Consider the following 12,051-nt stretch of genomic DNA (forward strand, 5'->3'; position numbering starts at 1 on the left):
TAAACCTAAATGTTATTACGTAATTAATATATCATCACCCCTCTACTATGATCGAGCCCCGCCTGGCTTTTGCTTCCTCAGCTGCTGTTTGCAGCAATTGGAGAACCATTGCATCTATTCCATTCCATTCTGAACAATATTTCAACGGCCGTTCGGGCCTGTAAGTTTACTTATTTGGTCCAAAGCAAAATATAAGATATAATGGCTGTGCGTCGCGAGCGTAAGTGATACTACCCCAAAAAAAAAAAAGGCGGCTTTACTGGTTCTCATTCTTTCTATCATCTCTTTAGCATCCCCCATTCCCGAGTATCCGCGTCTACGAACTCGACGAGCATGTCAGATTTGTCGACGCAGGAAAGTTAAATGCGACGGTGTGAGTCCAAGTTGCGGTCAGTGCTCAGTACGAGGCGCAAAATGCTTTTACAAAGACGATCCTATCGGGCCATATGATAGCAATGGCAATGGTAATGGCAAAACCGGCAGCACACTGGCAAGCACTAGCGTTGCAGGAGGCAGTAGCGCATTTTTTTCAGGCGTGAGCGAGTCTAAGAGGAGAAAAACAGAGCCTTCGCCTCAGCTGCCGCTTCACGCTACATCCGAAACGTCTGCAGGATCTGGGCTAGACATTCTTTCTGCGGGCCTAAATGATCAAGCTCGAAACAGTCCAATGCATAACTCAGTTTACAGTGGAATCACTGCGGTAAATCCAGGAATAGATAGCTTTATCTATTATGGCCCTGCCTCTTCGTTCTCTTTCATCCAGCACATTCATCAAGCAATTAGTACGGGGTCAATGGAAATGGGCGGCGTGGGTGATGTACCTGAAGGTATCAAGGCGTATGGCTTCAGAGACTTGTTTCTTGGGGGAAATTCAAACAAAACATCTCAGAGCTCTGCAACTAGGAGCGGCATTAAGTTCTTGGATCCAGCAACGGCGGCAAAGTTTGTGGACAATCACTATCGAACGCTCGCTTATATCATGCCAGTATACCCACGAGCTTACATCGATAGCGTCGTAACATTGACATACAAGTCGACGCATCCATTACTAAACGCTGAATTGGGAATGTTGGGTGTCTTGGCTACTGGTGCGAGCTTGGAAGGAGAGACTGAATGGAGTCAGATGCTCTTTGATAGGGCGATGGATATCTTACAGGCAACATCAGATGTGATTAGCACCGACAGAGTGAAAGTTTTACTTATCTTGTGTCACTTGCAGGCTATGAATGGAAATTTCAATTTATCGTATACGCTTTCTGGTCAAGCGGTTCGATTAGCATTTGCATGTGGCCTCCATCGAGAATTTCCTTCTCTTTCAACTTACTCTCAAGATGGGTCGACAAGCAGTCAAGATCGGCGAACCACTTTGTGGGCATTGTACTCTTTTGAGAGACTTTTGGCTATATTGATTGGTCGTCCATCCGCATTTAACGATGACGAGCTTGACATTCCAGTTCCAGATATAGATTTCCTCAAACACATGTCGCGATTAGCGAGGGTTAGTATGAAATGTACGACTCTAATATATGGTCCAAAGAACAAGTCTGTGCTTTCAATTTGGGATAGCGCGAAACTTATTGATCAACAATTGAGTGACCTGATCGACGACTTGCCGCCTGCTCTGAGATTTGATGATTTTGGAAAGCCTGGTGTTGTTTTACATGCTGATGCTTTTGCTATGGGTAGTCGTAAGTGCGCTCTTTTCATTCAAATCCTCAAGTTTTGTCATCTAACTTCAATCAGACTACTATCTTTTCAAGACATTGACTTATCGACCATTCTTATTAATCGATAGTCTTCTTCGAAAAGAAGAGCGACTACATGCCGTCCAAGGACTCACATCTCCTCCTCAAAGTAGTGAGCGGGAATTTCTACCTGAGGCTTGTCATCGTGCTGTTGAAGCGGGTCGTGGTCTTTTATTATTACTTGCCCGCGCTTATTCGACAGATCCTATGCTTGCAGTAAGTGTATAATCTTACTTCTTGTTTTGTCATATACTAATGCTTCCTTAGAAAATGCGATTCAATTCTATATTTCTACAGACAGCTTGCGCCATCCTTCTGTTCGACATTCTACGAGATCCGACAAGACGAGAAGAAGTGATGACGAATTTTGAGATTATAAATATTGCGCTGGAATGTTTTAGATTAATGAAATCTGATGTCGGTGTTCAAAGTGGACTCAATTTGATTGAGAAGGTGCAAGAACGAGCTCGAGAGGCTTTTGAAATGGCTAGTGCTCCTCGGCCAGAATCTGAGGAGAATACGTATGTCTTTTGCTGTTTTTAATCTGTATATAGTATCTGGTTTTTTTAACTGACTTGATGATTTAGAACTGGCATGAGGTTTTTTGAAAGCCTGACATCGCCTCAAGCAACCGTGCAAGCTGCCAACACGGGAGAACAGATGCCACAGACTGCCGGCTCACTGAACCAAGTATCTCCAGCTTCAGAGGTACCATCACAATCTGACCAAGCAGATAAGATTCTGGATACCGGAACTATGGAGCAACCGACCTTACCGTTGGATACTGTGCAATTTTGGGATCACTGGGATGAAGGGTTCGATTGGCTCAAGTCGGGATTCATGTTACCTGCTGATTCGACGGACAAGTAGCTGAAGCTCGATTTTGTTTTAACTGTTTTGATTAATCTTTTATTAATTCTGGGATAAGATTGCCTTAATAATAAATATAACTGTATAATATCTCCTTTATAACTCGATAGAAAGACGGTGAAAAGATGCCCTATAACCCTAACAGAAGTACTATAATCACGTGATCATAGCTCATAATGATTCACGTCAACTCATGGGGAACGAAGGAGTTATACAAGAAAAGGAGCCACGCAACAACGTGTACGCCTTGTTTTCAGAAGTTTCATTCGGTAGTCAAAAGAAGATGCCGGAGAATACTAACTCTTTGGTGGACAAAAAGAGGGCTGCTCTGGCTGCGACTGCAGGAAAAAAACGAGTTGGAAAGCGGGATCGGTATACCAAAGGTTAGTGAATAGAACTACTATCAAGGGTTTATAAATTCTGCACATCTAACGTGGGCAATTACAGATCGCAAGGTTGGAGAGGGTACATATGCTGTTGTATATCTAGGTCGACAGGTATCCACGGATCGTGTGGTTGCAATCAAAAAGATCAAAGTAGGACAATTCAAAGATGGATTGGATATGTCTGCCATTCGAGAGATCAAGTTTCTGAACGAGTTACGGCATGAGAACGTGATTGAGCTTATTGATGTTTTTGTTTCTTCTGGGACATCAAGAAGCCTGAATCTGGTACTTGAGTATTTGTCCGCTGATTTAGAGATGATTATAAAAGATCGGTCGGTCATGTTCACGGCAGCAGATATAAAGTCGTGGATGTATATGACTTTGGCTGGACTTTATCATTGTCATAGACACAGCGTACTGCATCGAGATTTAAAGCCAAACAATTTATTGCTATCGCCAACCGGTCATTTAAAACTTGCTGATTTTGGTCTTGCTCGGCAGCAGCCGGGGCCGTACGATCCCATGACACCGACGGTAGTCACTCGCTGGTACCGCGCCCCAGAACTCCTTCTTGGTTCGAAAATATATACTCGCAAAATTGATGTATGGTCAGTTGGTATGATTTTTGCCGAGCTGATGTTGCGCACTCCGTATTTACCGGGTCAAACGGATCTTGACCAACTTGACCAGACGTTTCGTGCCTTTGGTACGCCGACCGAAGAGACTTGGCCAGGTGTATCTTCTCTCCCGGATTATTTTTACGATCCAGCAAAGACCTCAACATCCTCTTCCGCTGCAGATCCGAAATCTGGTATTTATCCACCCCCATCACGAGAGCAAATGCGAATGAACTTTTCGGCGGCGTCGGATAGCGCACTGAATTTCTTGTTGAAAATGACGGTTCTTGATCCAGCGAAACGAATAGATACCAAAGACTGTTTGGCAGAGGCTTACTTTAAGGAATTACCTGCTCCTACGCTACCAGAGCGGTTACCCAAGTTGAGTAAAAAGCAGAATGATCCGGCTTTGGGAAGTGATAATGAGGGGTTCAGTAATCTGAATCGAGAAAAGACAGATCAAGAAATCAGTCGAGAAAAGAGATTGGGAGATGTAGCAAAGAAGCTCAAATTTTAATGATCACTTTATGAGCATTGGTACAAGTGATATCTGGAGTTTTTTTTGGGATGATCTTATTATGATCTTTTTATATCTGGAATGAAAAACGAAATCGGAAATAATCTTAAATTGAATTCAATATACTTAGATGGCACCCACATCCTTGAGCTTGGAAATCAGTGAGTCTACACTGTCGACCTTCGATCCACCGAGTCTCTTTGGAGGATCTAAAAGAGGTTTAGTCAGAAATAGGCAGAAAGAAATAAAGAGAGAGAGCATACCTGAAAGTGAGACGACTTCCAGCCGTGGCGCGATGTCAACACCCAGATCCGAAGGAGTGAGTTTATCAGTTTTCTTCTTCTTTGCCTTCATGATATCCTGGAGCTTAGTATATCGCGGCACGTTCAAACGCAGATCAGTCGTGATGACTATTGGCAGCGGCGCTGAAAGAGTTTCTGATCCGCCGTCGACTTCACGAGTAACAGAAACAATTCCGTCATCATCTACCGCAACATTGCTTGCATTCGTAGCCTGAGGCCAGTTCAGAAGACCGGCGAGCATCTGTCCGGTCTGGTTACTGTCATCGTCAATAGCTTGCTTGCCCAAAATGACGAGATTGGCTCCTTCTTTGTCGATGTAGGCCTTAAGCAGCTTTGCAACAGCAAGCGGCTCGAGAGAAAGAGACTTCGCGTCGTCGATACCAGGGCATTCTATGAGTGTAGCCTTGTCAGCGCCCATGGCGAGACCAGAGCGAAGAGCATCCTGAGCCTTTGCGCTGCCAGCGGAGACGAGAGTGATGGATTCAACCAGATCTTTCTTTGACTCGCGTAGTCGAATAGCTTCCTCGACCTGTATTAGTTTAAATAGATAAGTTAGACAGGATGCCGACAGGATAAATGGAATAAAACACACATACGGCAATTTCACAGAAAGGATTCAGACTGAATTTGACACCGTTCGTCTCCACGATATTCTTTGCCGAGTTGACGCGCGGTTTGATCGCATAATCAATGACGCGCTTCACGGGAACGATGATATTCAGACGAGGTGGCATTCTCAAGATACGACTGTATTCTATTTGTTACTCCTTCTCGGGGTGGTTTGTGGTCAGAACAGCTATTTGAACAATTCTTCTCTTCGACCTCGGGGCCAGATTCTAAAACTCCCAGCATCTCGGCCTTCACCCACTTTCCTCACTCTGGTGAAGTCACGTGGTCACATATCAAAATAGTTTGCTGGTCTTGCGTCTTCATTCTTTTGTTTTTTGGTTTGTTGTTGCTTGTTTTTGTTGGCATGGAAATACTTCCTTCCGATGAGGCCGTTTTTAAGGCTCTAATTCGCGTACGAGCTGATGAACCGAATCTTGGTATCGCAAAAGTTCACGCAAAGATTAAAAGTCTCGAGCCAACCTGGTCGCTTTCTCTCAACAGACTACGTTCGATCGCTCGGTCAAACGCGTCTTCGCTTCCCGAAACGAGTCTGGTTATTCCAGAAAATGTAAAGCCGAAGCTTTACGTCCAGTACACAGTCTCGAGTCCGGTGCCGAACCTCGCTATGCCGCCAGCCGTGGCAGTCTTCAACTCGTCGACTCGTGGCAAAGGTCTCGAGATTACCCAAGCTATACCCGAGGCCACAGTAATCTGGACCGAGCCCGCACTTGTTCTTATTCCGCCAGTGTCACTTGCTCAGCTGATTCCTACCGGCAAAGCATGCTCTTTTTGTGCCAAACCTCTAGGTGCAACATCTGCCATCATCGTATCCTGCACTACCTGTAGTGGTCGCTGGTGTTCAAGCCGCTGTCGCAAAGCCGATAAGTTGCACAAGGCTCTTCGTCATGGTCAATATGCTGCCGAATGGGTTGCAATTGAGCAGTTTGCGTCTGAAAATCAGTGGTCTGCAGTCTACATTTACGCTTACGTGCTCGCGGCGTCTGTATTTGAGGTGATTGATGATCCAAATGGGCGGCACCCTATCAAGGCGGGAATCGACGGTTTGGCGAAGATTGGGCAGGATATTAGACAAAAGGCGGATCCTCAATACGAGCAGAATATATTTATGGGCGAGCAGTTTGAAATCATGTGGCGCGAGGGATATAGCGTTATATGCAAATTCTTCGCGCACTTTTTAAAACCTTCATATGAAGACTTCTTATACGGCATTGGAATGGTCAACATAAATAATTTGGATGGGAGCATATATCTTTTTCAATCACATCTCAACCACAGCTGCGAACCATCTGTCGACGTGAAAATAGTTGGCCGCACTGCAGGCATAAAAGTTATTGCAAGACGAGCCTTGGCAGTTGCTGAAGAGCTTACAACTACATATGTCGATCTCAAACAAGACCTCGACACGAGACGCAAGCTATTGCTCGAAGGTTGGGGTTTCTGGTGCACTTGTTCGCGCTGTATTCGGGAAGAGACTGGAGGTGAGGTTAGCATACAAGCTGATGCGAATGAGAAGGACAGCGTTGATACCGAGATTACAGACGTAGTAGCAGATCTAGCTGTTTCGAAAAAGAAAAAGAAAGAATCAAAATCAAAATCAAAGTCAAAATCCAAGAAGAAAGTTGCTGAACCAGAAAGGACCAGAAAAAAATCAGTCACATTTGACGAGACTGTTGTACAAATTGAAATTTAAGACTGTATATAGTATGAAAACATATTTTATGTCAAACAAAAGCTATATTTGTACAAAATAGTAGTACAACTAATATACAGGTTGTTAAACCTACTCATTTCCCCAAAAATAAAAATACAGCATCCAATCTCGAAGCGTTTAATGTCGAATCCTCTCAAGTCTGTCTCTGACAATATCTGCTGGCGCCTCAGAATAGTGCAATCGTGGTCGCGCACTTGTGATCTTCTTGTCATTCGAACCAAGAGATTGTCTAGAATCGTTCCCTGAAGTAGATGTATCTCTTGCAGTGGATCCGGGGCCAGCTAAATCGAAGAATGTTAGATCTTCTGCAGTGAACTGAAATATAAAAAGCAAAAAATAAAACTTACTCTGGTAACGACTCACATCGTGGGCCAAACCAAGGGGGTTACTAAGTCTATCGCGTAAGGGGTTATGCGCATTAGATAGAGGCTTCGCTCCTGGTGCTAACAAACTCGCCTCCACAAGCAAAACCTCGCTGCCATCAAATAAAATATCCCATCGCTTTATTCTCCCGTCTGAGCTTTCCTCCATTTCAATAAATGCTGTGAGCTTCTCATCGGGAATATATTCGGCTTCTAGAGGTTTTCGCCCTTTCTCTTCAATAGGAAATGGTTGACCGTAAATTTGTTCGCGTAAACTTGCTGCTGCTTCAATTGATGGCAATACGACAAAGCAGTGTGTTCTGATAGAGTCGATCCAAAATCGACTTATCTCCTCCTGTGCCAACTCGGTTATATAGTTCTTCAGCGAAGGAATGTTTAGAGGACGAGAGAAATTTTTGATGTAGACTGTCTTCGTCGGTTTGTATTGCTCAATTGGCGCCTTTGGATTACGCTTGATATCGGCTATCGGCTCAGATTGTGCAGCAAGATCCATCTTTACTCCCTCTGTGACTTTTTGGTCTTCTTCTTTGGCGCGTTTATAGGTAGGCTCAGGTTCGGGCGCAGTAACTATTTCCATCTCATCTGCTGAACGCTTGATTGGGGTCGGTTCACTCTTTGGCACTGGCTGAGAAATCGCTGCCTCTGCCTCTGGAACTACTGCAATTTCCGGAACTGGCTCTGGCTCTGGTGCTGGTGCTGGTGCTGGCTCTGGAGAAGGTACAACAGGCGCATTTGCAATTTCAGATTCTGTGGCAACCTGATCTACCTCCATCTTCTCTGGCTCCGTAGCGATCTCCGCTGATAAGGTCTTAATCGGCGCCTCGGGCTCATTCTGTGCCTTCTCAGTCTCCGTCAAATTCGCAACAGCAGCGGCATCTCCCTCTCCATTTTCACCGCCGGTGGCAGCATCAGCTTCTTCCAGCCTCTGTACCAAATCTTTCTTAAGACCACCAACAGATAGTCCGCGTTTCTTCAGCTCCTCTTTCAGATCGGCGACTTTGAGCTTCGAGTAATCGGCCATCACGTCTTGTTGCTATTGCGGTTGTTTATCGTGAGTGATGATGTTCTCTTCGTCTGATGGCTCACTCAAAAAAAAATGAAATAATGATCTGCTGCAGAATTACTACCAGTAGCACTCATTAAACCGATGATCACAATAACAAAAGCTGTGCGTTGGAGATATTGTGAGGAAACGTATTGCAAAAGAGACGCGACGAGGCCGTGGCAGGCAGATACCCGCGACGACGCGTGCCAAAACAAGCCCTAACCTGACATGACAACATTGGTTATTTTCAAATTTCATCTGCCAGCTGTATTGTACGATATCCCTCTTTCTATCCTCTTTGTTAGTGTGTATTGGTTTACGGTTATGAGTATATAACGATTTGAAGGATGCCGTTTAGCTTGTTAGGAATTGGCGGTGGACTGAGGCAAGGGGTCGCGAAACGATTATGTTTCTACTGCAACGAGCACAGCTCTACGAACTTGACCTTTAGACAGTCTATTAACGGCTACGAATGGAAATGTGCGAATTGTGAGGCTATAAATGTTATTGACAAGGTATTATGAGCTACATGAGTGTTTTTTTATATCAATGATCTGATTCTTTTTACCAGAACGGAGAAATTATCGACTATGTACCTGAAGATATTGGCGGCGATTCGCTCATCTTCACCAAACGACAGCCTTCAACTTCTATCGACAATACTTCTCCATTTTGTCCTCAATGTCTTCTTAACCATCGTATTGTTTCAGAGGCTTTGGCTGGCTATCTTCCCTCAGAATCTGATCCGCGATACGCAGAGTACGAGAAGCGAGCGCCGGTATACAAAGCTGAACTTGAAAGTAGATATCCTCCGTTTTGCAACCGATGCAGACAGAATGTGCTTGATCGACTTCATCAAAATAACTACAAAGCTCGATCACAGATTTTGGGAAATATGCTCAAAAATCGGAATCGGCCGCAACGTACGACGTCGGTCGATTTACGAAACGTATCTCCGTCAGCCATATTTGGAGAAAACAAAGTTCTTGGAGATGGAAAAGTGATCAAGTTTAAATGGACTCCGTTGATTCGATTGAAAATGACGATTTGGGCGATTCGGGCGTTATGTTTGTGGGCGCACATTCTTTGTTTCTCGATTGTATTCACGTGCAGTATGTATTCAATAAATGTGCCGGGCAGGTCAAATACTGACATAGCACAGATATTATGTATCCGTCACTTCAGCTCGACAAACTTTCGATGGTTCATTGTGTTGAATATGGTTCGATTATATCCGTAATAAGTTCAATTACCTCCAACTTATATTCTCTGTACATAACGGCGGACGAATCTCACTGGCGAACGCTTGCGACCGATCTAGCAACTGGAATGTTTGCACTTGCAGCAAATGCGGTACAAATTGGTATTCTATATTTTTTCTGGAATTACAAAGTTCTGTCGGCGCTTCGCTCGCCTGTGCGAGTTAGAATCGTCGGTATAAAAGATTACTACGTATGTCCTGTCCTATGTCATCTTTAATTTTCCTCCAAATGAGCAAAAAAGGAAAGAGAAAACAAGGAGAAAACTGACAATTCATAATAGGTCTGTCAGCTATTTGTACTAACAGAATATTGGACTGCGACATTTGCACTTCCGAGATTTTCTCAATGGAATATGACGGAACGGTCATTCGTCCTCGCAAACACTTTCTTTCTAATCACAACACTTTTCGTTTGGAGTATAGGCTTTACTTGTCTGAAACTTGAGCCAGTAAAATCTGTTACAGAGAAGTTTTTTGAGCGACAGTCGTCTCCAGTAACTCCAGGGCAAAGCACATCACTACTGCAGCAGCATTTTCAGACATTCAGCCCTACGCCTGCAGTCAAGGCGCCGTCGGAGTATAACTTCCCCGCGTCTTCATCGGTGCAGTCAGAGCAAAATCATGGAATACCTTCAGGATTTACGCAAGAAATTGAAGATAAAATGGATTGGAAACCAACACTAGCTCATTCAATACCGGCTGTACAAGAACAGCTATCGCCGACGACAGTGACTGGATTCCCGAAACTGCCTCCAGGAAGCTCATTACCTCCGCCCCCTAATGGTTCGCGAACAGCTACTTTATTTGCGTCAGCTACAGCAAATGGTCAGGTTTCTCAGCAGAGCAATAAGCCCACGTTCAGCCAAAATTTATCGCAGACGTTACCAAGAGAGGCGGCCGTCGAGACAACAAACACCCAAATATCACTTGCCCCGCAGCGATTTTTCCCCAAAGAAGATCCAACAGGTCTTGAAGATATATTCTCCCCAGCGCTCAAACTAAGCGATGAGAATGAACTGCATCGGCGTCGCAGAAATGGCGGTCCAACACAGAATGTATTTGGTACAATCATCGAGGATAACGATGATGCTGGAAGAGGAGATGCTGGACAGGGAGTCAAGGAGGCGTGTACGTGGATTGCCACGTCTGCCGCTATCTGGGCGCTTTTGGGGGTGTGCATTTATGGATATCGGAGAGTTATGCCATCTGTAAATCATTTCACGGAGTTTTAGTGAATGTTTAATTATTATCAAATACATTAGTAAATTTAACATATACCATTAAGGGGGTTTTATAGTCATGTGATTTTAACAGGGGTTAGGTGAACACCCAGAGAGACATTCGATTGGCCGTCGTCGTTTCCGAGAAACTGAGCACCAAAAAAGGTCATACCACATAATCAACATCTTGCTCTGTGTACTTCAATCAACAATGGCTATCGCTCCTATTACTGGAATGCTTAAGCGTTCTATCATTCGCGACATTACTCTCGGTATGTTTTGTTGTGTCGTTGCTTTATTGTGGAAAGAGGGATGGAGGCGTGTGAAGAAGGATTAATGCTAACGTTTGATACTACTCTAGCTCTATGTATGTTGCCTCTTTTCTTTTCACTAAGATTTTGTTTCACTCATTTTTGTTGTTTTGTTACGATCTATTTCATGACTGTGGAAAATAAAGTGGTGGGAATGGACGCGCGAAAATGGAGGCATGATTACTGACGTTTTTTTTTATAATATAGCTCTCGGTGCTGCTTCCGGCAGCTACTACTGGTAAGATCCTTAATCAAAACCATTAGTTCATTTATTATAATATACATATTCTAACATCTTGCTCGTCTAGGTACTAGTAAGTTTACAAGTTTCTTTATGTCCATCGATCTATTACAGCAACTCATGCGTCATCTCTCAACAGTATGAACCTCCCCTTCGTTCAGCGTCGCCAGGACGGTCAGGCTCGACTTGAGAAGATCCAGGCTTTGCCGGATCCGGCGTTAGCTTTCACACCCGAGCAGCTCGAGAGACAGCGTGCTCTATTCAAGTTCCCGGAGTAAACTTTTTCCACCAACTAGGAAGAGTTTTTGTTGGTCACAGCTGGTTTGTCTTTTGTTTCTTTCCATTTGGAATGTCCAGTTTTTTGCTTTGTATGAGACTGAGCGGAACCGGGATTTGCATATAAATAATTTGCGAGTGAAAATGGGAATACATGATATATATGCAGTTTGTGCAGGTGCCTTGCGTTTTTCCTCATGGTACTTTTAGTAACGGTAGCTGATTACTATTATTTAAGTTGAATTTGTATTTGCATATTTTGAAACTCTGTTTCCAATCGATGAAGGTCATTGAATGTTATAAAGATGAGAAGACTTAGATGTAGAGCTGAGAGTAGTATTTATTCTCAATTATTCCCAATATCAAAGAATTGAGAGTAATTTTTACGACCCACAACTGCACCAGTGATCCATGAGAATAGGCATCGATGTAATTTTGATGTTGTCGTACATTCTTAGGAACTGCAAGTAGATATGGATACAATCTCTCGAAGAATGTCGAGATACAGCGTCATGCTGAGCATGAGCCAAAGGTTG

General features: G+C 43.9%; 7 protein-coding genes across 7 annotated transcripts; 5 read left to right on the top strand and 2 right to left on the bottom strand.

Annotated features, from left to right (window-relative positions):
- The first annotated feature begins 89 nt into the window (after positions 1-89).
- On the top strand, positions 90-2,705 carry V2V93DRAFT_342460 (fungal-specific transcription factor domain-containing protein). The gene is made up of 5 exons (XM_066907828.1): positions 90-220; positions 291-1,688; positions 1,744-1,961; positions 2,013-2,266; positions 2,333-2,705. The coding sequence occupies exons 1-5, from the start codon at positions 202-204 to the stop codon at positions 2,613-2,615; spliced, it is 2,172 nt and encodes a 723-aa protein (XP_066767746.1). The 5' UTR covers positions 90-201; the 3' UTR covers positions 2,616-2,705.
- Positions 2,706-2,898: 193 nt separating this feature from the next.
- On the top strand, positions 2,899-4,135 carry V2V93DRAFT_320677 (kinase-like domain-containing protein; the record flags this gene model as incomplete). Its single annotated transcript, XM_066907332.1, has 2 exons — positions 2,899-2,998; positions 3,063-4,135. 2 exons carry the CDS (start codon positions 2,899-2,901, stop codon positions 4,133-4,135), a joined length of 1,173 nt encoding a protein of 390 aa, XP_066767747.1.
- Positions 4,136-4,172: 37 nt separating this feature from the next.
- On the bottom strand, positions 4,173-5,334 carry V2V93DRAFT_363797 (uncharacterized protein). Its single transcript, XM_066908693.1, has 3 exons — positions 5,034-5,334; positions 4,399-4,966; positions 4,173-4,344 (listed from the first exon to the last, which is right to left on the bottom strand). Exons 1-3 carry the CDS (start codon positions 5,169-5,171, stop codon positions 4,262-4,264), a joined length of 789 nt encoding a protein of 262 aa, XP_066767748.1. The 5' UTR covers positions 5,172-5,334; the 3' UTR covers positions 4,173-4,261.
- On the top strand, positions 5,032-6,826 carry V2V93DRAFT_110925 (uncharacterized protein). The gene has a single exon (XM_066906752.1). It carries the CDS (start codon positions 5,411-5,413, stop codon positions 6,755-6,757), a length of 1,347 nt encoding a protein of 448 aa, XP_066767749.1. The 5' UTR covers positions 5,032-5,410; the 3' UTR covers positions 6,758-6,826.
- Positions 6,611-8,377, bottom strand: V2V93DRAFT_363799 (uncharacterized protein). The gene is made up of 2 exons (XM_066908694.1): positions 7,126-8,377; positions 6,611-7,059 (listed from the first exon to the last, which is right to left on the bottom strand). The coding sequence occupies exons 1-2, from the start codon at positions 8,180-8,182 to the stop codon at positions 6,896-6,898; spliced, it is 1,221 nt and encodes a 406-aa protein (XP_066767750.1). The 5' UTR covers positions 8,183-8,377; the 3' UTR covers positions 6,611-6,895.
- A 9-nt stretch (positions 8,378-8,386) lies between these two features.
- V2V93DRAFT_363800 (Ima1 N-terminal domain-containing protein) lies at positions 8,387-10,746 on the top strand. Its single transcript, XM_066908695.1, has 4 exons — positions 8,387-8,721; positions 8,778-9,318; positions 9,369-9,658; positions 9,749-10,746. Exons 1-4 carry the CDS (start codon positions 8,554-8,556, stop codon positions 10,697-10,699), a joined length of 1,950 nt encoding a protein of 649 aa, XP_066767751.1. The 5' UTR covers positions 8,387-8,553; the 3' UTR covers positions 10,700-10,746.
- Positions 10,747-10,841: 95 nt separating this feature from the next.
- On the top strand, positions 10,842-11,819 carry V2V93DRAFT_363806 (uncharacterized protein). The gene is made up of 5 exons (XM_066908696.1): positions 10,842-10,959; positions 11,049-11,054; positions 11,206-11,239; positions 11,287-11,289; positions 11,379-11,819. The coding sequence occupies exons 1-5, from the start codon at positions 10,899-10,901 to the stop codon at positions 11,515-11,517; spliced, it is 243 nt and encodes an 80-aa protein (XP_066767752.1). The 5' UTR covers positions 10,842-10,898; the 3' UTR covers positions 11,518-11,819.
- The last annotated feature ends 232 nt before the right edge of the window (positions 11,820-12,051 follow it).

The sequence above is a fragment of the Kockiozyma suomiensis genome (genome assembly GCF_038497685.1).
Source record: "Kockiozyma suomiensis strain NRRL Y-17356 unplaced genomic scaffold V2V93scaffold_2, whole genome shotgun sequence".
Taxonomy (NCBI): domain Eukaryota; kingdom Fungi; phylum Ascomycota; class Lipomycetes; order Lipomycetales; family Lipomycetaceae; genus Kockiozyma; species Kockiozyma suomiensis.